The 26,308-nt window shown below is 42.7% G+C and overlaps 1 protein-coding gene across 1 annotated transcript in view; it reads left to right on the plus strand.

The window, feature by feature from the left end:
- Positions 1 to 26,308, plus strand: part of LOC126482171 (synaptogenesis protein syg-2-like) — a 422,853-nt gene that overhangs the window by 340,305 nt on the left and 56,240 nt on the right. Inside the window, exons 6-8 of the mRNA XM_050106149.1 lie at positions 6,307 to 6,458; positions 15,452 to 15,596; positions 21,971 to 22,101. Coding sequence (XP_049962106.1) covers positions 6,307 to 6,458; positions 15,452 to 15,596; positions 21,971 to 22,101 — 428 coding nt within the window. The remainder of the gene's footprint in view (positions 1 to 6,306; positions 6,459 to 15,451; positions 15,597 to 21,970; positions 22,102 to 26,308) is intronic.

Raw genomic sequence — 26,308 nt, forward strand, 5'->3', positions numbered from 1 at the left:
CAGGACAAGGTCGCCCGATAGCCACAACGGCCAATCACGACTGTATTTGGTGCTTTCAGCCAAGCGCAAGAGGACGTCTACAGCTACACAACTCTCTCGTGACGTCGCTGCTGACATAGTAACAACAGTTGTCAGGAGGACGGTTGCCAGATGGCTTCGCGGAACAAGGCCGTATGTCAGAAAGTCGGCCGTGTGCATCCCACTCGCCGCCTCCCACAAAAGAGAGCTTTAACAACGGCGCATACAATACGGACAGTGGACAAAGCTTCAACAGGCTAAAGTTCTCTTCAGAGATGAAGCCAAATTCAGTCTACCATGTGACTCTCGGCGAGTCTTCATATGGAGGGACCCGCAACATCAGGGAATGGGACACCTATGATGGCGGAGGTGTGATGATTTCGACAGGGGTCTTGCACCAAATCCGCACACTGCTCCAGGCGTTTGGCATTGGTTCCGTAAAAGCCCAGAGGTGCAGAAGGGAGACAGCCCTATGTGCTGTTGGTTCTGATTTCATTTTTATAGACGACAACGAAAAATCACATACGGCCTGACTGGCTAACGGACTGGGTAAATCATTTACCCTGAATCCTATTGAACTTGCTTGGGATGCTCTTAGGAGGGCAGATGCGACACGCCAAACCCAATCCTGAGCCATTCAGGTGTTGAAAACTGCTCTGGAGAAAGAGTGTCTCCGACTTCCTCAGGCACTCCCGAACTCGCTTGTTAATCTTGTGGCTCCTCGCTATACATACTGTGCGTCTGTCCGAGGCGACCACACACAATACTAGCTTTTTGACAGCCATTTTCTAAAATGTGATTTTTAACACATTGTATCTTGGCCATTACTCAAGCTAATCAATGGAATTCGAACTGTTGCTTTTTACAAATGATTGTTGTACAATAAATTATATCCGTACTTATTTTCGTTTATTTGCCTCCAGTATTTCCCGCGTTATTAGGTTTCATGTTATCCATCTTTTAATTTTGTCCAGCAGTGTACTATACCCTCCGTCCATCGCGTACGAATGGATAAAAAAGGCATACAAAAATAGCACACGTAATGCCTCGGAACAAAACCTATCGTAATCTATTCAAAATAACGAAACGCAATAACAGACATGATTTGAACTGTTTTATGTGTAGACTACTTCCCTCGGAATCTGTCTAAAATCGTTGAAAGTAGTCGTAGAAGAGATGGTTGTATTGATACTGATAGGTACGCTCCAGCAGGACACACTAACGACATCGGTGTAGGAGACGGAATGCGGCGGCCACAGCTTATTTACTTAATTTTAATATTTTACATCCATCACTGTTAAATCTTCAGTGAAAGAATGATGTCTAAGATTTTTCTGCAAAAGTTTTTTTATTACAACGGTGCAATCTTGGGCAGCGTTTGGGTGCACTGCAAGATATGTAAGAGGAAGTAGTATTTCGTTCCTCTCGTAAAGCTGTTTGAAAGGAACTGTGACCACCCTTTTTAAGATTAAGATGGCGAATTTACAGACTGAAGCTCAGGAATGATACTGTTAGCAAGAAGATGCGGAAAGTTTTCTATTTGATAGTGTAGATGTCTAAATGTTCGCATCTCTTGGTTCAATTGTTAAACGTTCCTGGCACAAGATCCTATGGTCCTAGGTTCGATTCCCGGCCTAGTCGGAGTGGTTCTTGGCTTAGGGACTGGATGTTTATGTTGTTCTTATCACTGCATCTTTCCAGGTGGTAGAACTACAATAATACCAAGCGATCATTTTCTTTTTGTCTAAATATTATAAACTGAATAATAACTGACGTTATACACCGAGCTAGTAAAAATACGTTGTTCTTCAGGAATAAATCTCTAGGAATAACAAGGATTCTGACGCGACAGACTCACTACAGGAGTTTTCTGTGTTATCGTTTCCAAATACATTTCACTTCTCATCTCGCTGCGTTTCGGTGCCGTGTATGTAATGACATAAGTAAAAGTCGTAAAGCAGAAAAACTTATTTTGGGTAAAAAGCGGATATTATGGGTAGAAACGTATGTAATTTCCTACAAAAACACAATAAAACATTTCATATGTATTGTTGAGAAATCACCAGAGAACTAAATGCTTCCAGCCAACCTACTGTATTAAGTTCGACTTCCAAGGAAAGCTTCAATTAAATGACTTTCATTGCACCAAATACAGAAATTCATCGCAGAAATAAAACTCAGTTGCATATAAAAACATGAAAGAACGGTGTGTACGATGTATCACAGTGTTCGTTACCCTTTCACCTGTCCAACGTATAAACGAAAACCATCACTTTTATATCGGGAACTTCGGAGAAATTATATTAACTTTACTACTTCATGTGTACTACCAGTGCAACAAGTCCATCAGTTCTTAAAATCAATGCTTCATTTAAGCTGCAAATAGGAAACATTGTAATATTTGTTTCAGTTCAAATTGTGGGTAATGACAGAAACTCGGCCGGCCGGTGTGGCCGAGCGATTCTATGTGCTTCAGTCTGTAACCGCGCTGTTGCTACGGTCACAGGTTCTAATCCTGTCTCGGGCATGGATGTGTGTGATGTCTTTGTGTTAGCTAGGTTTAAGTAGTTCTGAGTTCTAGGGGACTGATGACCTCATATTTTAAGTCCCATAGTGCTTAGGGCCATTTGAAGCATTTGAACAGAAACTCGGCTGATAGCCGTTCGTCTCGTAACTTACATGTTGGTTTCAGACCTTGATGACGCACAGACAGCGGAGTGCGTGGAGTATATCTTTTATCATACATTAAAAAAAAAAAAAAAAAAAAAAAAAGGTCATAAGTCCCCTACAACTTAGAATACTTAAACGTAACTAACCTAAGGACACCACACACATCCATGCCCGAGGCAGGATTCGAACCTGCGACCGTAGCGGCCACTCGGTTTCTGACTGTAGCGAATAGAACCTCTCGGCCACTGCGGCCGGCTATATTTTCAATCTCTTCTCCCTAATTACATGATCGATTTCAACCAAATGGCAGTTTAGCGCCCGCTGTGTCTCCGGCGGTAGCCGCACCATGCACCGATCTTGGGGGAGCTCCGCCCCCTTTTGTTCACCACCGTCCATCTCCATCTGTTGCACAGCGCCGATGGTTGCCGTGCAGCCGTGTATTATTACCATGTTGGCCTGGTCAGTATTGGGAACGCTGGTGTCCTGACTCGCAACGATAGGAAAGACCTCTGGGTCCATTCATCACTGACAGCAGCAGGCTGTGGTGTTGAACTCTGCGACTGGCGATTATGGCGAGGTAGCCATCTCTCTTGGCAGCGGGTGTCGTTCTTCAGTAGCTTGCAGTAAATCTACGACAGAATTGTGCCAGACTTCACTATACTGTAATCAGGGAGTCGAATGCAAACCTTATGTGCTCCATCGACCCGCCTGACCAACTGCTTCACGAGGTAAGATGCTGGGGAATTTATGGAGCGATCTAGAGGCTAACGTTTACTTGACGTCACTTTTCATGTCGGCGTAGGTCGTGTGATGATGTAAGTATCAGCGGTTCTCGCTCTACCGTGCCTGCCTAAGGGGTTTATTATAGCATGTGGCTGCTTCGTAAAAAGTTCTTGGTATGCGTCGTTGCATTAGCAAAAGCGTTTCCTTCATCATGTGACGAAGGTAGAGTGACCCTGTCCAGCTGCGCTGCCCCACTACATTTCTCATGAGATGCGCTGTCTGGCTTGCCGAAAGCGCCGATGTTGCGGTTCTACCTGACTTTCTCTCGGTGGTGAAATGTTATTGTTCGCGTCCGCCTCGCGCCGGAACCGCCGTAATGCAAGAGAGGTAGATTCGCTCTGGAACTTTAGAATTTCAGATGTTTGCTGCCTTGTACAAGGTTGGCGAGCGGCAGTGTAAATGAAAACCTTCCCATTAACTCTGGGAGTTTCGGAGCAATTATGTTAAACGTACTACTACATGGGTAGCACTAATATAAGTCCGTCAGCTAAACTCAGTGTTTCATTTAAGTTACAAATGGGAAACATTGTAACGTCCTCTCCAATTTGCAAGGCAGATTGTGAGGTGTATATCAATTCTCCATCACGTATATTTAACATCTGTTCCTAAAGGCCGGCCGGAGTGGCCGAGCGGTTCTAGGCGCTACAGTCTGGAACCGCGAGACCGCTACAGTCGCAGATTCGAATCATGCCTCGGGCATGGATGTGTGTGAAGTCCTTAGGTTAGTTAGGTGTAAGTAGTTCTAAGCTCTAGGGGACTGATTACCTCAGAAGTTAAGTCCCATAGTGCTCAGAACCATTTTTTGTGTTCCTAAACCACTGGATTGATTTCAGTCAAACGTGGCAAACATATCACTTGTTACCTGGCAAGAATCACTGTGAGATGTAAGATCGACTACAAGTTAACGGCAGTACGGGTTGAGATGAAAAAGTTGCGTAAACATGCAAATTTTATTCGTCTAGTATCTGAGAATGAGAGTGTCTAGAGGCTTCCAACAAATTTTACTTGTAATTTCAAACCTGTTTCGAAACTTTCCATCACTAGCATGCTCCACAAGTTTATTTCCTCTGTTCATTCAGTAAAAGTATCGCAACAAGGATGACGTTTTAATCTATTACTTCATTACTACCGCATCTGTTAGCAACACAGTTCCATTAAACATGCATCCAAACCATATCATCGTACGATACATAATCCAGGAGATATGACTTCACGAACACTGATATTTCTAAAAAATTAGTTTTCTTAAAATGGAGCGCAGATTATCAAGACCACCTCAGTCAGTGCTTGATTATGTGGTAACTTCGTGGCGTCCAACTTGGTTTGTACTTAATTTCAAAACTCTTCTAAAAATTTTCTCTATTACAGGTTTAACATAAAATATTCAAAAATTAATTCATTTGTAAACTAACCAAAATTTTGAAGCTGGTTTGTACAGGACTTAGACTCCCAGAGGGGTCGGAATGAATATGTGGTGACACCGAAGCATAACAGCAACAAGTGGAGCAGTTTCAAGCGAATTTCTTACTTGCAGGTCGTTATATGTATAAAAAATACTGTGGCAGTGTCGCCACAATCGGTAAATGCGGGGACGTGGAGTAAAAAGGTTGACTTAAAAATGTTGTAAAACGATCTGTTGCTGTTTATTTCATGTATTTAATTGACCTAGAATACTTTTAAATGTATGGAGTGCAATTTTTTTTTCAGTTGTGCTGTTCATTCTGTCAGACAGATCACGATAGTGAGCGCTCCACCAAGCCAATAAATTTGTCTACATGTTCCGAGACCTAAGATCAAGCCACAAGGCTGAATACCACGGATAGGAATAACATGCATTGTGCAGTGTTTCGGCGTAACACAGCAGAGAATCAGGACACATATGTGAAATATATTTCACATAAGCATGTGTTCAACATTACCTACTGAGCCCCTGGTTGGATAACAACGAAACGTTGAACACGTCTTACTTACTACTTGGCGGCCGAGCGGTTCTGGGCGCTTCAGTCTGGAACCGCGAGACCGCTACGGTCGCAGGTTCGAATCCGGCCTCGGGCATGGATGTGTGTGATGTCCTTATGTTAGTTAGGTTGAAGTAGTTCAAAGCTCTAGGGCACTGATGACCTCAGCAGTTAAGTCCCATAGTGCTCAGAGCCATTTGAACCTTTTAATATTTGGCAAGAAAAACTTTTGTGGCAAGAAACACCAGTATCATACTCTGAAGGGGTGATACCGGCATGATGGACATATAAGGGGGAAGAAGGACGTGCCCAGAGAGAGGGGTGATGAGGAATGACGGCCAGAGAGGGGGCAGAAGACATGGGGAGAAGAGTAAGTAGTCAGACAGGGGAGGGATGAGATGGATATTACAGAGGGAGGGTAGGAAATAGGGAAGAGGAGGTGAGGGGAAGGAGGAGGAGACAGAGATGGGGGGATATATAGAGAGGAGGGGAGAGATAGACAGAGAGAGTGAAGGGGGAGGATGTGATGGTAAGAAAGGGATGAGAGAGACGGGGGAGCAGATATTCAGAGGCAGGAGGGAAGAGAGGGGGAAGAAGGAGGTGGGTACAGAGAGGATGAATAGAGGGGGGGGGGGGAGAAGATAGAGAGGTAAGAGGAGATGGACGGAGAGTGGGGTGAGGAGTTGGACAGAGCAGATAAGAGTGAGGTGGAGATAGGCCAATACAAGGCCGGAACATATAAATACCCTGGCAACGCCAGGTGTCCCAGTCAATGTATCTGTGATGTAAGGCAATGAGTAACACGGCAGTTAGCTATACATCCGCCAACTCGAGAAGTGGTTAGTGCAGCGGCTGACGGGCGGGTGCGCTGTTGCAGTCAGGCCGCTGTCCACGACCATCCTGAGCAGCGAGCAGCCGCTGACGGCCGGCCGGCGCTACGAGATCGCCTGCCGCACCGTGGGGTCGCGGCCGCCGGCGGTAGTCTCCTGGTGGCTGGACAACACTCGACTGCCCGCCAGCACCGACAAGGTGAGTGGCCGCACGCACTCTCAGAGCGCGAAGTCACCTGCAGCTCGTACAGGAACCAGGCAGCAGTTGTGACAGCTGACGGGCATGGAAGGGAAGGGATTGGGACGGCTGTGTATCCTCTCCCTGCTCTTATTGTCTGTACTTCTCGTAAGCAGTGGAGGAAATGGAGAAATTTTAGGAACTTCGCCTTCGTCGATGTCTTAATCTAATTAATAAATGGCTAAAACGATCACCCTGTCACTAAATCGCAGTTTTAGGTTCCAAATCTAGTGACTTCCAGGGGGAACAGTATTTCCGATATTTCATACAATTATTGACGCGTTTAACAAATTTTAGAAGCTACTTAATCTACTTATTAAGAAGTATAAGATCAAGTTTTAAGTTGTTGTTGTGGTCTTCAGTCCTGAGACTGGTTTGATGTGGCTCTCCATGCTACTCTATCCTTCATCACCCAGTACTTACTGCAACCTACATCCTTCTGAATCAGCTTAGTGTATTCATCTCTTCGTCTCCATCTACGATTTTTACCCTCCACGCTGCCCTCCAATGCTAAATTTGTGATCCCTTGATGCCTCAGAACATGTCCTACCAACCAATCCCTTCTTCTAGTTGAGTTGTGCCACAAACTCCTCTCCTCCCCGATTCTAGTCAATACTTCCTCATTAGTTATGTGATATACCCATCTAATCTTCAGCATTCTTCTGTAGCACCACATTTCGAAAGCTTCTATTCTCTTCTTGTCCAAACTAGTTATCGTCCATGTTGCACATATACTTTCAGAAACGACTTCCTGACACTTAAATCTATACTCGATGTTAACAAATTTCTCTTCTCCAGAAACGCTTTCCTTGCCATTACCAGTCTACATTTTATATCCTCTCTACTTCGACCGTCATCAGTTATTTTGCACCCCAAATGGCCAAACTCCTTTACTACTTTAAGTGTCTCATTTTCCTAATCTAATTCCCTCAGCATCTCCCGACTTAATTCGACTACATTCCATTGTCCTCGTTTTGCTTTTGTTGATGTTCATTTTACATTATCCTTTCAAGACACTGTCCATTCCGTTCAAATGCTCTTCCAAGTCAAGTCAAGTAAAACAAATCAGTTTTTTGTGGGTCATCAGTAATCTGCCTGGTTTGATGCAGCTCTCCAGGAATTCCTCTCCTGTGCCGACGTCTTTATCTCAGAGTAACGCTTGCAACCTACGTCCTCAATTATTTGTTTGAAATATTTCAATCTCTGTCATCCTCTACAATTTTTACCCTCAACAGCTTCATCAAGTACCATGAAAGTTATTCCCACATGTCTTAAGGTGCCCTATCATCAAGTCCCTTCTTCTTGTCATTGTTTTCCATGTATTCCTTCCCTCGCCCTTTCTGCGGAGAGAGTCATTATTCCTTACTTCACCAATGTACCTAATTTTCAAAATTCGGCTTTGGCATGACATCTCTATTGCTTCGATTCTCTTACGTTCCCGTTTTTCCACAGTCCATGTTTCACTACAGTACAATTCTGTGCTCCAAAAGTAGATTCTCAGAAATTACTTCCTCAACTTAAGGGCTATGTTTGATAGTAGTAGACTTCTCTTGGCCAGGAATGCCGTTCTGGCCAGTGATAATCTGCTTTTCGTGTCGTCCTTGATCCGTCCGTCATGGGTTATTTTGTTGCCTACCTAGCAGAGTAGCTTAACATCATCTGCTTGGTGATCACCAATTCTGATGTCAAGTTTCTCTCTGTTATAATTTCCGCTATTTATCATTACTTTCATCAGAGTGCGAGTATAGGTCTTGAGGAACCTAATTCACATCATGGAAATGAGCCAGATTATATTAATTACTTATTTAGTTATTTATTTGTCGTCCTGAGTGTTTTCTCTATCTAGCCATCTAAATCACATGATAACACTGAATTGCATGAAAGAACGCAAAATGGCATTTACAGTATAAAGCCACAACCTGTCATAATTTTGTCCGCCATACGTCGTTAAAAAATACACTTAGAATCGAATTAGACAGTTTTGATTTATCAGCTCATACCATTTCTGAAACGTTATCATAAGAAAGCCGTAAGTATGAAACACACATACCATTGAAGTCTGCAGTTATTTCACAGAATTCTTAATGAAATTACTGTCACTTTACGAAATCGAATGACTCTGGCAAACGAAATAGATGTAGGATGCGGTATGCTATTCCAAGTAATGTCATTAAAAAAATCCAACGGTCCACAGTCCTATTTGGTTCACATAACCAAGATGAGGTTTACAATAGCTTCAGACTCAGAATCACACTCACATGCAGGACAATTCTGAATATTGCTTCATTGTACACGTAAAGGAAAAGAGGAGTGGTTGAAACAGAGTCGAATGATGGTGGAAGTAGCTGATCGGTTCAAATATGTCATCGTAAACTACATCTTTGTAAAATTTCGAGGTTTTAACACCGAATAATGTCCATCTGTCGTTTGTTGGGACACGTTCCACATCTCTTGCCACAGATGTTCTAGATTGCCCTTGACCTCGCGTAAATAGACTGTATACAGCAATTTCAAATCAGTGTCATTACCTATAGACGCAGCTTGCTTAACTAATAGAACTTCCACTTTGTAACGGACACCAGATTGGGAAAGCATCCAAAGGAAATGGATTGCTTGCTCCCTCCGTTTGCTCCGAGCATATTCCTAAAACATATCCAGTATATAATGATTGGTTGTTTTCAATAAAATCTCCTCTGTCTTCAAGCCATGTCGCTACAATTGCGACCTCTGGCATCAGTCACAACTGGGCCGAAACCACGCGGGCGCAGAAAATGATTGGGCAGCTCATAGCAGCTCCGGCTCGGCGTGGAACCAAGTGAGGTCAGGTGGGGTGAGGGGCCCGCGACACCTTTGATACTGTCGCTCCCGCCTCCTTACTAGCGTCAAGTATTCGTCGTTGCTTCCTTTCGACTTCCAAAGTCCGCCCCATACATCCTATTGTGTGTGTAACCCTGATATCTGTTAAAATTATTGCTATTCATTATAAAATCAGCCGCCTCTTTTGTAACGGAATCCCAGTTTGTTGCCGTATGAGCCAAGACCCTCGTGTCTCAAATATTATTTTGTGTGCGTTTTATATTCGATTCACAGCGATGGCCCACGAGTCAGGCTCCCTTTGTTTAATACACTAAGTGATCAAAAGTCTCCAGACACCCCCAAATACATACGTTTTTCATATTACGTGCATTGTGCTGCTACCCACTGCCAGGTACTCCACATCGGCGACCTCAGTAGTCATTAGACATCGTGAGAGAACTGAATTGGGCGCTGCGCGGAACTCATCTACTTCGAACGTGGTCAGGTGATTGGGTGTCACACGTCTGTACATCAGATTTCCACACTCCTAAACATCCCTAGGCCCAATGTTACCGATGGTATGGGTCCCACACATATGAGCAATATTGTAGGCCGGGTCGGACGAGAGTTTTGTAAGTAATCTGTACACTGATCGCATTTCCCCAGTACTCTACCAATAAACCGAAGTCCACTACATGCTTTACTTACTACTGAGCCTACCTGTTCATTCCATTTCATATTCTTCCAACTGATATACCCACGTATTTGTATGCGTTAACGGATACTAATTGTGAGTCATCGATATTGTAGCCAAGAGATTCTACGTTCTTTCTTTTTGTGAAGTGCTCATTTTCTAATTTCTGAACCCTTACAATAAGTTACAAATCTTTCCAAACACTTTTAAATATTCTCAAGATTGACTGAATTTCCACAGGGTGTTACAAAAAGGTACGGCTAAACTTTCAGGAAACATTCCTCACACAGAAAGAAAGAAAATATGTTACGTGGACATGTGTCCGGAAACGCTTACTTTCGATGTTAGAGCTCATTTTATTACTTCTCTTCAAATCACACTAATCACGGAATGGAAACACACAGCAACAGAACGTACCAGCGTGACTTCAAACACTTTGTTACAGGAAATGTTCAAAATGTCCTCCGTTAGCGAGGATACATCCATCCACCCTCCGTCGCATGGAATCCCTGATGCGCTGATGCAGCCCTGGAGAATGGCGTATTGTATCACAGTCGTCCACAATACGAGCACGAAGGGTCTCGACATTTGGTAACGGGGTTGCGTAGGCAAGAGCTTTCAAATGCCCCCATAAATGAAAGTCAAGAGGGTTGAGGTCAGGAGTGCGTGGAGGCCATGGAATTGGTCCGCCTCTACCAAGCCATCGGTCACCGAATCTGTTGTTGCGAAGCGTACGAACACTTCGACTGAAATGTGCAGGAGCTCCATCGTGCATGAACCACATGTTGTTTCGTACTTGTAAAGGCACATGTTCTAGCAGCACAGGTAGAGTATCCTATATGAAATCAAGATGACGTGCTCCATTGAGCGTAGGTGGAAGAACATGGGGCCCAATCAAGACACCACCAACAATGCCTGCTCAAACGTTCACAGAAAATCTGTGTTGATGACGTGATTGCACAATAGCGTGCGGATTCTCGTCAGCCCACATATGTTGATGGTGAAAATTTACAATTTGAGCACATTGGAATGAAGCCTCATCCGTAAAGAGAATATTTGCACTGAAATGAGGATTGACACATTGTTGAATAAACCATTCGCAGAAGTGTACCCGTGGAGGCCAGTCAGCTGCTGATAGTGCCTGCACACGCTGTACATGGTACAGAATCAACTGGTTCTCCCGTAGCACTCTCCATACAGTGACGTGGTCAACGTTTCCTTGTACAGCAGCAACTTCTCTGACGCTGACATTAGGGTTATGGTCAACTGCACGAAGAATTGCCTCGTCCATTGCAGGTGTCCTCGTCGTTCTAGGTCTTCCCTTGTCGCGAGTCATAGGCTGAAATGTTCCGTGCTAAGACGCCGATCAATTGATTCGAACGTATTCCTGTCGGGACATCTTCGTTCTGGAAATCTGTCTCTATACAAGCGTACCGCGCCACGGCTATTGCCCCGTGCTAATCCATACATCAAATGGGCATCTGCCAACTCCGCATTTGTAAACATTGCAGTGACTGCAAAACCACGTTCGTGATGAGCACTAACCTGTTGATGCTACGTACTGATGTGCTTGATGCTAGTACTGTAGAGCAATGAGTCGCATGTCAACACAAATAACGAAGTCAACATTACCTTCCTTCAATTGGGCCAACTGGCGGTGAATCGTTGCGTAGCGTTGTTTTGAGGGAGGAGACCAGACAGCGAGGTCATCGGTCTCATCGGATTAGGGAAGGACGGGAAAGGAAGTCGGCCGCGCCCTTTCAAAGGAACCATCCGAGCATTTGCCTGGAGCGATTTAGGGAAATCACGGAAAACCTAAATCAGGATGGCCGGACGCGGGATTGAACCGTCGTCCTCCCGAATGCGAGTCCAGTGTGCTAACCACTGCGCCACCTCGCTCGGTGCGGTGAATCGAGGAAGTACAGTACATACTGACGAAACTAAAATGAGCTCTAACATGGAAATTAAGCGTTTCCGGACACATGTCTACATAACATCTTTTCTTTATTTGTGTGTGAGGAATGTTTCCTGAAAGTTTGGCCGTACCTTTTTGTAGCACACATCTTCTTTCAGACAGTACTTGACTACATATAGCTGCTTCATCTGCAAGAAGTCCAAGGTTACTATTAATATTACTCGAATGTCATTAGAATACACATGAGTATACATATACGCATGTCTGAAGGACATTGCAAAGTACGTTAGAACAACACAGGCACTGTAATATGATATTTCACACCTAATAACAGGGCTGCGGCTTTAATCATACGTCTCTTCCTGTACGGGACTCACAGAACCTTTACAAGTACAGTATGTAGACGAAACCGGCTACATACGGAAATTTGAGTCGGACCGGGGAGTGGCTCGCTGGCTGGCGTCGTTAAGGTGACCACTCGTGTCATGCGAAAGATCCGGATTCAAGTCCCGGCCCGTGTACGAATTTCCACTGTTACCAATGCGTAGCGCAGCCAAAGTTTAGCAATAGTCGGAAATGCGAATATGATTCTCGTACACTACGAACAGCAAGTGTAGGAGCAAACTTCTCTGGAGAACATCCAAAGTCGGCTGCTGATCTCTGTCCATTCAAGATAATTATCTGTGTATTCCCTACCAAGGAATCGTCAATCCAGTCACGAATTTCGCTCGATACCACATACGACCGTACTTCTGATAATAAGCATAGATAGTAGAAATCCTTGGGTAACAGAAGAAATATTGAATTTAATTGATGAAAGGAGAAAATATAAAAATGCAGTAAATGAAGCAGGCAAAAAGGAATACAAACGTCTCAAAAATGAGATCGACAGGAAATGCAAAATGGCTAAGCAGGGATGGCTAGAGGACAAATGTAAGGATGTAGAGGCTTATCTCACTAGGGGTAAGATAGATACTGCCTATAGGAAAATTAAAGCGACCTTTGGAGAAAAAAGAGAACCACTTGCATGAAAATCAAGAGCTCATATTGAAACCCAGTTATAAGCAAAGAAGGGAAAGCAGAAAGGTGGAAGGAGTGTATAGAGGGTCTATACAAGGGCGACGCACTTGAGGACAATATTCTGGAAATGGAAGAGAATGTAGATGAAGACGAAATGCGAGATACAATACTGCGTGAAGAGTTTGACAGAGCACTGAAAGACCTGAGTCGAAACAAGGTCCCGGGAGTGGACAACATACCATTACAACTGCTGGCCGCCCTGGGAGAGCCAGTCCTGACAAAACTCTACCATCTGATGAGCAAGATGTATGAGACAGGCGAAATACCCTCAGACTTCAAGAAGAATATAATAATTCCAATCCCAAAGAAAGCAGGTGTTGACAGATGTGAAAATTAGAAAGCCACAGCTGCAAAATACTAACGCGAATTCTTTACAGACGAATGGAAAAACTAGTAGAGGCCGACCTTGGGGAAGATCAGTTTGGATTCCGTAGAAATATTGGAACGCGTGAGGCAATGCTGACCTTACGACTTATCTTAGAAGAAAGATTAAGGAAAGGCAAACCTACGTTTCCAGCATTTGGAGACTTAGAGAAAGCTTTTGACAATGTTGACTGGAATACTCTCTTTCAAATTCTAAAGGTGGCAGGTGTAAAATACAGGGAGCGAAAGGCTATTTACAATTTGTACAGAAACCAGATGGCAGTTATAAGAGTCGAGGGGCATGAAACGGAAGCAGTGGTTGGGAAGGGAGTGAGACAGGGTTGTAGCCTCTCCCCGATGTTATTCAATCTGTATATTGAGCAAGAAGTAAAGGAAACAGAAGAAAAATCCATGGAGAAGAAATAATAACTTTGAGGTTCGCCGATGACATTGTAATTCTGTCAGAGACACCAAAGGACTTGGAAGAGCAGTTGAACGGAATGGACAGTGTCTTGAAAGGAGGATATAAGATGAACATCAACAAAAGCAAAACGAGGATAATGGAATGTAGGCGAATTACGGTCGAAGTAGAGAGGATATAAAATGTAGACTGGCAATGGCAAGGAAAGCGTTTCTGAAGAAGAAAAATTTGTTAACATCGCGTATACATTTAAGTATCAGGAAGTCGTTTCTGCAAGTATTTGTATGGAGTGTAGCCATGTATGGAAGTGAAACATGGACGATAAATAGTTTCGACAAGAAGAGAATAGAAGCTTTCGAAATGTGGTGCTACAGAAGAATGCTGAAGATTAGAAGGGTAGATCACAACTAATGAGGAGGTATTGAATAGAATTGGGGAGAAGAGGAATTTGTGGCACAACTTGACAAGAAGAAGGGACCGGTTCGTAGGACATGTTCTGAGGCATCAAGGGATCACCAATTTAGCACTGGAGGGCAGCGTGGAGGGTAAAAATCGTAGAGGGAGACCAAGAGATGAATACACTAAGCAGATTCAGAAGGATGTAGGTTGCAGTAGGTACTGGGAGATGAAGAAGCTTGCACAGGACAGAGTAGCATGGAGAGCTGCATCAAACCAGTCTCAGGACTGAAGACTACAACAACAATATGATACGGAGTAAATGCTTTTCGGAAATCAAGAAACACTAAATCTACTTTAATACCTTCATCCAAGGCTTTCAGTACGTCATGTAAGAATCCTGGTGAGAATTGGATTTTACATCGTCGATGTTTTCGGAGGAGGTCACTCTGTTTGAGATATCTCGTTATGTTTAACCTCAGACCAGATTCTAAGATACTGGACGATAGTTTTGCTGTTCACATCTAAATCCTTCTTCTAAATTTGTAAATGGGTGTGACCTGTGTTTTCTTCCAATTACAGAGGACAGTTTTTTGTTCGAGGGATTTACGATATAAATGAAAGAGGGGCAAACTCAGACGCAAATTCAGTATCGATTCTGGTAGGAATTCCTTCAGGCTCTAGAGCTTTGTTGAATTTTAATCATTTCAGCTGTTTCATAGCGCCACTGATATTAACACTTAGTCCACTCATCTTTTCAGTGGTACGAGGATTAAGTTGGGGCAACACTCCTGAGCTTTAATTTCGAAAAAAATATTTGATAACGGAGTTAAGCGTTTCTTTTTTTTTAACATAAATTTCAATTCCTGCCTCATCCACGAGTGACTGGACTGGACTCTTACTTTCCTATGCAGAGAAGTCGAGTATGCAGGAAAGATTGGGGGGAGGGGGGGGGGGGAGAGCTACATCAAACCGGCGAAGGTTCAAGTTCTCCCTCGGGCATGGGTGTGTGTTGTCCTTAGGATAATTTAGGTTAAGTAGTGTGTAAGTTTAGGGACTGATGCCCTTAGCAGTTAAGTTCCATAAGAAAAAAAAAAGTAAAGCTACATCAAATTGTTTTTCGGACTGTAGACCACAGCAGCAACCAAAAGGATAAAGAGGGGAGGGTTTTCTAAGACGAGATGTTAATGAACGTATCTGCCATCGCTTACGCTTCGCTAACTTGAGCCCAGCGTAAACATTTTGAACGCTTATCAATGTTGACACAGAGGTCGCTTCATCTGTCACAGGTTTCTGCGGACGGCAACGAGACCATATCGACGCTATCGTTGACGCCGGAATATACGGACGATGGGCGGCTGCTCACTTGTCGGGCTGAAAACCCTCAGGTGCTTGGAGGCATCGAGGAGCATTCAGTCAGGCTGGCTGTTTACTGTGAGTATGCCTGGCACAAAGATAATGTCTCCCCAGCAATGTGTCATGAAGTTACTTAAAAGTCACGGTGTACTGTTGTCTAGTCCGAATACATAACACGTTTATTACGAGCCTGTCGGGGTGAGAGCTATCACATACAGGATTTCGCTTATTCGTAGTTCCATCTCGGTTCATTTAATCTGAGTTCTATAACTCATGAATGTTTCATCGCACATAAAATGCTATAGCGTTGCTACATGTCGTGTCACCATCTGAGTATTAGAAATACTTCTGTTGTACTTCAATATTTCGTAAATCCCCTTAACTTGCTCCATTCTTATGAGTGAAACACCGTTACATTATCGAACGCTGTCTGTTATATTTCTTGCATGTATTGACGTTCAGGTACCGAATTTTCCTCCGTTTGAAATTTTTCTTTACGATAAAACTGAACCGTATGAGAACATTTCTGTGCACTGATTTAATGAGACAGTGTTTCTTCATGAACGGAAGTGTAGCTATTTATTACCATGAAAACCAGTTACTGTTTCAGACAGTTACAGTTTCACAAGTAAACTGTCCAATTCGACATTTCGAAACATCCCCTGAAAATCTTTATGCAGTAATACTACATCGAAAGCATTACAATATCAGAATTTAAGCTGCTAACACACAATGCAAGTATTTAAAAAAATGGAGAAATGTACACCGTTACCGGAACTGTAGCAGACATCGCTTATCCTCGATTGACGACACTCGGTAATTCGATAACACGGCAGAACGCGATCGTAATAGGTAAAACGAATTTCAGTTTCCATTGAAAGTTTCACTGACACACTTCTTCACAGTCACTACGCTCAAATTTGCAACTCATTAAATATGCATAAGAGTTTGAAGTTGCCTTTCCGATATTGCTAAGAGTTAACAATGGAAGTTAAACTGAAATAATTTTCCTTGTATTTTCTGTATATATGCTTGCTAATAGCTTCCGTCATCGTGGACATTCCAGAAATTCACACTAATGTGGTATCCATTATGTTAATAGTTTAATTTGTCAACCTCGTAAGGTCACAACGAAAAGGACGTTTTATGCAATCTAAATCACATACTTCTCCTGAGGACCGACATCTGTGCAATTTATTAGCTAATTTCTTGGACATTCATTCTGATAACGCCGAAATTTCGTTAGAAATTGTGGAAATATTAGAAGAAAGAAGAAGTAACTCTGACAGTTCCGTGAATTGCGGTTAGGACGATGATCTTTGTGCTAATTAAATTCCAGAAGAGAATTTGAGGACCTTCCTATCCCAAAGGAAATATGGAGAGTAATAGCTTTCAGGGACAAAGAAACGGTTGGTTAAACGAAGGAAAGAGAAATCGTTTAAAGTTAAGCTATCTGCAAAGCCGATTTCGCTTCTTAAAATCTGAACGTTAATTATGTAAATGTAAGAAAGATTTACATGCAGTACGAAATGAAACTCGCAAAGGTGTGAAAGAAAAACTATTCGAAAGATGTAGAACTGCTCTTGACAGTCAGTGCACCCTTATCGAGGGAAGTCTACGACACCGGGCCATCTGAATTGCAAGTGAGACGAACATTGCTGATTTCCAGGCTTCTTCAGCCTGGTTAAACCGATTCAGAAAATTACACGGAAAAACAAGTCACGTAATTATGAAGTTTACTTCAAATAATAAGTAGAGGGCATGCCATTCATAGGCTACAGTATAAACAAATTCTTATCCCCTAACGTGCTGTGTATAAAGACAGGTTTCGTGCTAGAACTGCATGCAAACCACACATTATCATTTCGAGCTATAAAAAAGAATAAGCCATTTGTTCAGTCGTTGAATGTTATGACACGTTCGTATACTACAATGCCACTGATAAGTATCATGCATTATTGATTCCGCAGCTTATTATCTGTCGGAAGCACAAGGCAAATGAGGGCCAAAAACTGAAAAAAAGGAGTGTTTGGTTGCCAAAATCTTGTAATCGACGCAGCAAAATATGGAAAAATGGGAGAGTATAATTTTCAGCACCATATCCGAAACGCCTGCAGAAAAGAAGACATTGCCTTTGTAGGACTCTTAGCCTGGCAATGACGACACCTCTTTCAGGTGGAGGACGGAAAGGCTATTAGTATAATTCGGACTCCACCTGGAACCAACTGTTTGATTTAGACCCTAGACAAAGAAATTTTTCGGCAGCGTGAAGCATTATTCAGAAAACTGCCATGCAACATAATTTCTGACAGATCTTTGTCATGTCAGTTATGTCATCGTAATAGCATTTAACTTCAGTCATTAGTGCACTGTCAGTTTGCACCATCAAGTTTTACGAATTTGATCAAGTATGCCAGATATGCAGCACATAAGCAGAATAACAACCGTGACCATTTATTACCCAACACAATTCGAGATAAATAAAGCTAGTAATTAGTGTGCAGTGTCTCAATGCATTATTTTGTCTTTTGTCAAGTATGTCACGTGTAAGGAAAATGTTTTTTACTAGTAGCTAGTAATTAGTGTGCAGTGTCTCAATGCATTATTTAGTCTTTTGTCAAGTATGTCACGTGTAAGGAAAATGTTTTTTTCTGTCATCGAATACATACTTCGCATTGTTGTGACAACTATTTGGAGTAACTAGGGAACTGTTTTATTGTTAGTAAAATACACGATATTCAGAAGTTATTGTAAGACTTGTACTACTGTTATTTTTGAAAAATATTTCATGTCAACAAATGAAAGTCCCAACTGACGTTAGTCGCCTGTAATGTAAAATGGCAGACTGCCTTGATTTTTCTGCCTCTGTCAATCACTTGTGTAATAATTACATCTACAGCAGTTCAGCTGCCAAAATGAACTGCTATTTATTCAATAAATTAACTATCTGAGATGTTTTCGCTATGTGTGCACTTTGGACATCATGCCACGCGGCTATACCTACTTGTTGTGTCTCCTTAATCGACGGATCGAGCACTGGGCAAGAATGCCTGTACAAATCTCATTTATCAGCGGTTCTTCATACAACAAAACCGAGTAACTGTATCATTTTTAAGTACTTACAGTGCGCCTTAGCAGCTGAAACTTTCTTTCAGTTGTTCTTCCATTGTGAAAAATTTCAGGGTGGTTTTCGACATTTACGATCATTTCCTTGTCAGAGGCTGTTTCTCTTGTAACTGAAACCCTGTTGATTACTATGGGAGAATAAGTATCAGTACTAGCTGATCATGAAACAGATTATCTTACAGTATTGTCTTGTATACATAGTAGAAGACGCTTCTGTGGTGGCAAATGACTCTTCTGCATCTCTCTGTCTTGCTCGAAAGCACAAATAGAGTAGAATTATATTGATGTTCATATTACAGGGTAATAATTAATGCCACAGAAACAACTGATCAGGTTTTAGTGCTGAGAGTAGGTGAACCCAAGGATTTCATTGGCAGGAATGCAAGTAAACAGAAGAAGAGAAATGCTCACAGTGTACTAGACGTATATAAAATATTGTTGGAAAGACTTTACTTCCAATGTGTGTGAAGAGGGAAATTATAATACGTGTATATACCGGTTCTGATTTACGGATGTAAAGTCTGAAATTTAAATGCAGAAACTAACCATTAACAGAGATTGTTCTAGGAGCAACTAAGAGACGCACGTATTGAATTGGTAGGACAAGTAATGGATAACAGAACAAACTGTAGTAGAACACTTAAGACTGAAATGAAAATACAATGGAGATATTACAAAATCATCGGAAAAGCCAGGCAGTTTCCTTTAATTCCAGATGAGTTTCTCGTCACAATTACATGTTAAATTTTTTACTTTTTAACTCCAAGTTCCATGTCCCTACACTTTTTTTCTGCCAGACAGCTAAACAGTAAATCTGATAAACTGCATCCTTCTCTAAGACCAGCTATTGTTTTATATGACTGATGTACTTATCCTATGAATTTCACTTTACCTATCGTATTTGTTCTAATTTCATGAATTATATTTGTTAATACTGATTTAACACCTCGTTTTCAAATGATTTCATCCAATATTTGTCTGCTTACAGCTTCAGATGCTTTGTAGAAAGCAGTAAATCATATTATAATAGGTTTACAAGTTAACAATCTGTGGAGAATTATTAAGTTCAACTACTGTTCTGAGCAGGATTTTTCAAAGAACCACTTTGATATATTGGCAGTTGTTTATATAAATAATAGGAAGATAAGAAACAACGTGGAGATGCGAAAACATACCGATTATATCAAAGAAATGCGAAAGCGAAGATTCATCTTTGGATAATCCCAATGAGTGACTATACTCTATGGGCTATCGAAACAAAAACTTCTATATTTGTGGGGAAAAAAATCGACGGCACCATAGATTGTATAAATATGAAATGACCTAGATAGAAACCCGAAAGGACTCATTCTAAAAGAAAAAAAAGATTTAAAAATGAAATAACAAAATTCAGTAGCCTTCAAAAACACAGTAAAAAAGACATCAGGAGCAACATGGACAGAAGAAAGAGACGGATAACATGGGGATAAGATGAAGGAGTACTGGAAAAATGTTAAACAACACGCAAATATGAGAAATACAGGTTGTTACGTGACCATCGTTGGTCAGTTTTACGATAAAAATGTGAAAATGGGCAGCACAAATAGCCAGGCGATTGCATGATGGACAATCCGATCAAAAGTATCCGGACAACCCTATGAAATAGTGAACTGATAAGTAGATGCCACAACAGGCGGACGTGCCAGCATAAAAGGTGGACTGCGTTGTCAGCAGGGAGCGAGAACATCAGAATAGTTTTGTCTGGAGAGCTCAGTCACTTCGAATGTGGACTAGTCATTGGATGTCACTTGGGTAAGAAATCCATCAGGGACACTTCTATACTTCTAAATCTGCTGTAGTCGACTGTTGATGAAGTGACTGTGAAGTGAAAATGTGAAGGAACAACCACAGATAACCCAAGACACGCTGACTCACTTAATAACGAACAGGGACTGTCGAGAGTTGTGGACTACGGCTGTAAGAAATGGCATGTAATCTCAGGAAGGAATCACTGGTGACGTCCAAGGCACTAGCAGCAGTCCAGCTGGTAGAGTGTCCTCGCGAAAGCAGTTAAAAACGATGGGGGTACAGTAGTCCAACGACTCCTCATAAGCCACCCATTTCTGTAGGCAGTGATACGCTACGCCTGCGGTGGTGCAAGGAGCAACAGAGCGACAGCACTGGACAGTAGATGACTGGGAACAAGCGATCTGGGGTGCTGAATCACTCTTTACCCTCTGCAGCCCACTGGAAGGGTTTATGTTTAGCCTATGCCTTGAGAACGTTGACTCCCATCATATGTAATGCCAGCAGTGAAGAACAGACGTGTTGATATGTTAGTGGTGTGATTTTCGGGGCTACGGTATGGTCTCCTTACTGCGCTTACCTAAGCGCTGAGTGAGGAATGATATGGACACATCTGCAACATTAAGTACTGCGCCAAGTATAGGAATAGGTCGGAGACGATGGTTGGCACAGAGTCACGATTGACCCTGTTATAAAGCAGCATCTGTCATCCAATGGTCTATGGACAATACCAATACTGAAATTACCTGTTCCACGACCTGAACGCTATGGAACACCTTTGAAATGTGTCACAACGTCAACTTCGCTTCAGTTCCCAGTGTCCAGCATGACTATCTTCATCAGTTTGGAGGCTTAATGAATAATAGGTTGCCATTGCCCCACCGACATTTAGACGTTACACTGAAACCGATCCCAGCGAAGTTCGAGCCGCCATGAGATCGACCCCCTATTAACGTCCGGCAATATTTTTCCGCATACTTTTGATAAGATAATGTATATTCGCCAAGAACTGTTTTTGTATGCTCTGAAGAAGTAAAAGATGAATGGGATGACGACGTAGTGGTTGGTGGCTATATGACATTAGGAAACAAGAAGGATCAACGCAGATACTCATAGTTCGAGAATACAATGCATGGAAAATCTAGTGTAGACATTTGTTCAGGCTTGGATGTCAACGGGCAGATAGTGCTGATTAAAATGCAAGGATTTCTGGACAGGCGAGTGTAGATTAATATCAGCAGCTGCAGAAAAACGTATAACGGGCGTAGGATTCGTTATGAACAGGAAGGTAGGGCAGAGCAATAGTTTGGCGATCAACTTCCGGCTCATTGGTACGCTCCATCGGAATGATTGTTTCTTAGATTAATATCTGGAATGACTTTTCGCAGTGACTCGACCGTTTTTGTACTTCATCTGGTATCTGGTCCTCTAAGAGGTCAATCTGTTGCACTGTAAGAGATTGCGGAATGGCATTCGATCTTTATTATAGCTCCCAGTACTGTGTGGTGTATATTTTAATGTAATTTGTGTACCTGATGCAGATGCGCCATCTACCGAGCTGCGACTGGGCCCTCGACTGCACGCGGACAACGTGGAAGAAGGCAGCGACGTCTACTTCGAGTGCCACGTGCGAGCCAACCCACCTGCCTATAAGGTCTACTGGAAGTTCGAGGTACGTGCCTACTACTGTTCACTTATCCTGTATTTTATACTCAGCAGTCATTCGTACGGTTAACGCATTTCATTTTTAGCACTATGAGTTCTCTTCAAGCGCACGACGATTTTCTGACTATGGCCATTTGAGACAATCTATACCACTTACCGTTTTTTTGCTTTCTTTGGGTCACCGGTCTCCTGGCTGGTTTGACACTGACCGCCACGAATTCCTCTCCTGGTCCAACGTTTTCATCTGAAAGTATCAGTTGCACCCTACGTCCTCCATTATTTGCTGGATGTATTCCAGTCTCTGACTTCTAACTTCTATGACCACTTTAATGCTATCTATTCCTCTTCAACTGTACTTACTCATTATCTGAGTGTCTACAGCCTCAGAGAACTTCAAACGCAACTCTTTATGTCTTAGTACTTCCGTATCCCAAGCTTTTGCGGACTGATTCTTAGTGACTAGTTTCTTAAACTTCAGCCTACTCTTCAGGACTACTAAAGTGTGATATAAATGTATATCTGCTCCTGGATAAGCCTTACAATCCAGTATCTGAATTCGGAATCTCTGTCTGACCATGATGTTGTGTAACTGAAATCTTCCACTCACTATCTCCCGGCAGTTTGCAAGTGTACCTCATCCTCTTGTGATTCTTGAACAGAGTATTCACTATCACTAATTGGTATTTATTGCAGACCACAATTAGTCTCTCGCTTCTACTACCAAGCCCATGTTCTCCGGAAACCCTTTCTTCTATTCTCTCCCCTACAACCGCATTCCCATCCCCCACGACTATTAGATAATCTCCCGTTACGTACTGAATTACCCGTTAAATATCCTCATATACTTTCTCTATCTCTTCATCTTCTGCTTGCGACGTCGGCATGTGTACATGAAGTATTGTAGTCGCTGTTGGTTTGCTGTCGATTCTGATGAGAATAATCCTATCACTGAACTGCTCCAGTAACTCAATCTCTGTCATACCTTCCTTTTCATAACGAATTCTATTCCCGTTATTACATTTCCCGCAGATGGTGATATTACAAAATACTCGTCTGTTCAGAAATTCTTGTCTTCCTTCCATTTTACTTCACTGACCCCCACTGCATCTACATTAAGCTCTAGCGTTTCCCTGTTGAGATTTACTAGCTTCTCTATCACGTTCAGACTTCCATGCCCCGATTTGTAGAACGTTATCCTTTCGTTGGTTATTGACTATTTTCTTCATGGTCACCTCCCCCTTGTCAGGACCCCTCCCGTAGATCTAAAGGGGGAGCTAGCCCGGATTCTTTTTCCAGTGGACAGATTGTCAAGATATTTTTCAATCAAAGGCCACATGTCCTGTAGATAAACATTGTGTCTTTAATGCAGTGGTATCCATTGCTTTCTGCATCTTCACGGTATTGATCATTGCTGATTCTTCCGCCTTTAGAGTAGTTTCCCACTTCAAGGGCGAGAGAGTTCCCTAAACATCTATCTGACCCTCCGCCGTCTTTGACACGGCCATTGGATGAATCAGAGTCACGTCTTATGCCTGAAGTATTTGACAACCATTACTGATAACTTTAATTTAAAATTTAAGCAGTTGCGAGGATTCGAAATCCTGAGACAGAACGTTTTGATTACTATTCGAAGATGCAAACCCTAGACCAAGGGGAAATTAAAGAGATTGGTATATGTGTACCACCGGAATGGCTGCTGACGATATACCTTCCATTTGTTACGAGTTTCGAATCAAACGATTATCAGGTAGCATAATGTTTTTATAGTAATAGTGATCTTACCGACATGTAGCTGTCCTCGTTGGTATCCTTCTTCTGGTCAGTATTTATTCAGAATTTGAATATTAATCTGAAATATCTTCCATGCAGTTGGAATTAGCACTTTGTACTTCACATGTGGACTGCCCCTCTCTGAATGCAGTATTTAATTGGTCCATTTATACACTGCTGACACAGGTCATTACATATTTGTTGTACAATACAGTCTGTCTTCGATTGCAACTGTTAAGTAACATCTGTTTCGTCTGATACACAATGTGACTTGAGCTGTTCAGATACTCACATTGGATTCATTTAGTGTCATTAGGCTCAGTGCGGCACTACTAACTCGACAGACAGCAACCGTGAACTCGGAACCATGACCTGCCAGCTATTCCGCGGGGCGGGCCTTGGGCCGAAAGTGATACAGCATCTCCGTGCTTTTAGCTGCTAATTGGAGCGATACCATGATACACGGGCAAGGGTTTCGACGAAGGCCACATCACATATCGACTAATTATGTAGTCTCGGAAGCAATAGTATGATTTCACCAGAAATTTCTTCTGTTGCATTTCAGACACCGTACCTTATTTTCTTTAATGACTAATTTACTCTCTCACTGAACTACTGACTTTTGGTAGCCTTACGTCGTGGTATGTTTGAAATCCAATTCCGAGTTTATTCTTCTTGTCTGGCTAACACAGGATCACAGTGGTACTTTATTGCAGTCGAAATCTGAACTGAAGAACTCCATACAGTACTTTAAATCAATGTTGCTTATGCGTATGTGTAACAGTTATCAATCTTATTGCACTACTGGCCATTAAAATTGCTGCACCAAGAAAATAACGTGCTACAGACGCGAAATTTAACCGACAGGAAGAAGATACTGTGATATGCCAATGATTAGCTTTACAGAGCATTCAGACAAGGTTGGCGCCGGTGGCGACACCTACAACGGGCTGACATGAGAAAAGTTTCCAACCGATTTCTCATACACAAACAGCAGTTGACCGGCGTTGCCTGGTGAAACGTTGTTGTGATGCCTCGTGTAAGGAGGAGAAATGCGTACCATCACGTTTCCGACTTTGATAAAGGTCGGACTGTAGCCTATCGCGATTGCGGTTTATCGTATCGCAACATTGCTGGTCGCGTTGGTCGAGATCCAATGACTGTTAGCAGAATATGGAATCGGTGGGTTCAGGAGGGTAATACGGAACGCCGTGCTGGATCCCAACGGCCTCGGATCACTAGCAATCGAGATGACAGGCATCTTATCAGCACTGTTGTAACGGATCGTGCAGCCACGTTTCGATCCCTGAGCCATTAGATGGGGACGTTTGCAAGACAACAACCATCTGCACGAACAGTTCGACGACGTTTGCAGCAGCATGGACTATCAGCACGGAGACCATGGCTGCGGTTACCCTTGACGCTGCATCACAGACAGGAGCGCCTGCGATGGTATACTCAATGATGAACCTGGGTGCACGAATGGCAAACCGTCATTTTTTCGGATGAATCCAGGTTCTGTTTACAGCATCATGATGATCGCATCCGTATTTCGAGACATCGCGGCGAATGCACATTGGAAGCTTTTATTCGTCATCGCCATACTGGCGTATCACCAGGCGTGATGGTATGGGGTTCCATTGGTTAAACGTCTGGGTCACCTCTTGTTCGCAATGACGGCACTTTGAACGGTGGACATCATGTTTCAGATGTGTTACGACCCGTGGCTCTACCCTTCATTCGCTCCCTGCGAAACCCTACATTTCAGCAGGATAATGCACGACCGCATGTTGCAGGTCCTGTACAGGCCTTTCTGGATACAGAAAATGTTCGACTGCTGCCCTGGCCAGCACATTCTCCAGATCTCTCACCAATAGAAAACGTCTGGTCAATGGTAACCGAGCAACTGGCTCGTCACGATACGCCAGTCACTACTCTTGATGAACTGTGGTATCGTGTTGAAGGTGCATTCGCAGCTGTACCTGTACACGCCATCCAAGCTCTGTTTGAGTCAATGCCCAGGCGTATCAAGGCCGTTATTACGGCCAGAGTTGGTTGTTCTGGGTACTGATTTCTCAGGATCTGTGCACCCAAACTGCGTGAAAATGTAATCACATGTCAGTTCTAGTGTAATATATTTGTCCAATGAATACCCGTTTGTCATCTGCATTTCTTATTGGTGTAGTAATTTTAATGGCCAGTATTGTAGATACAAATATCAGTGCTGGGCATGAACACCACTCTCAAAGGGAGGCCGCTAATTGTGAAATTCAGATTCGATTCATACTGCGCATAATAAAAGCTCATGGCCAGAGGTGTAATGTGGCAAAGCACCAAGATGCACTTCTCAGCCGTTGTCGAGAAAATCGACAGTTAATAGAAACCGTTGCGGTGAAATACTCTCTACGATGTATGACTTCCTATGGCGTCGTGGCGCAGCGGTA

Source organism: Schistocerca serialis, chromosome 5 (assembly GCF_023864345.2).
Source record: "Schistocerca serialis cubense isolate TAMUIC-IGC-003099 chromosome 5, iqSchSeri2.2, whole genome shotgun sequence".
NCBI classification, from domain to species: Eukaryota; Metazoa; Arthropoda; class Insecta; order Orthoptera; family Acrididae; genus Schistocerca; species Schistocerca serialis.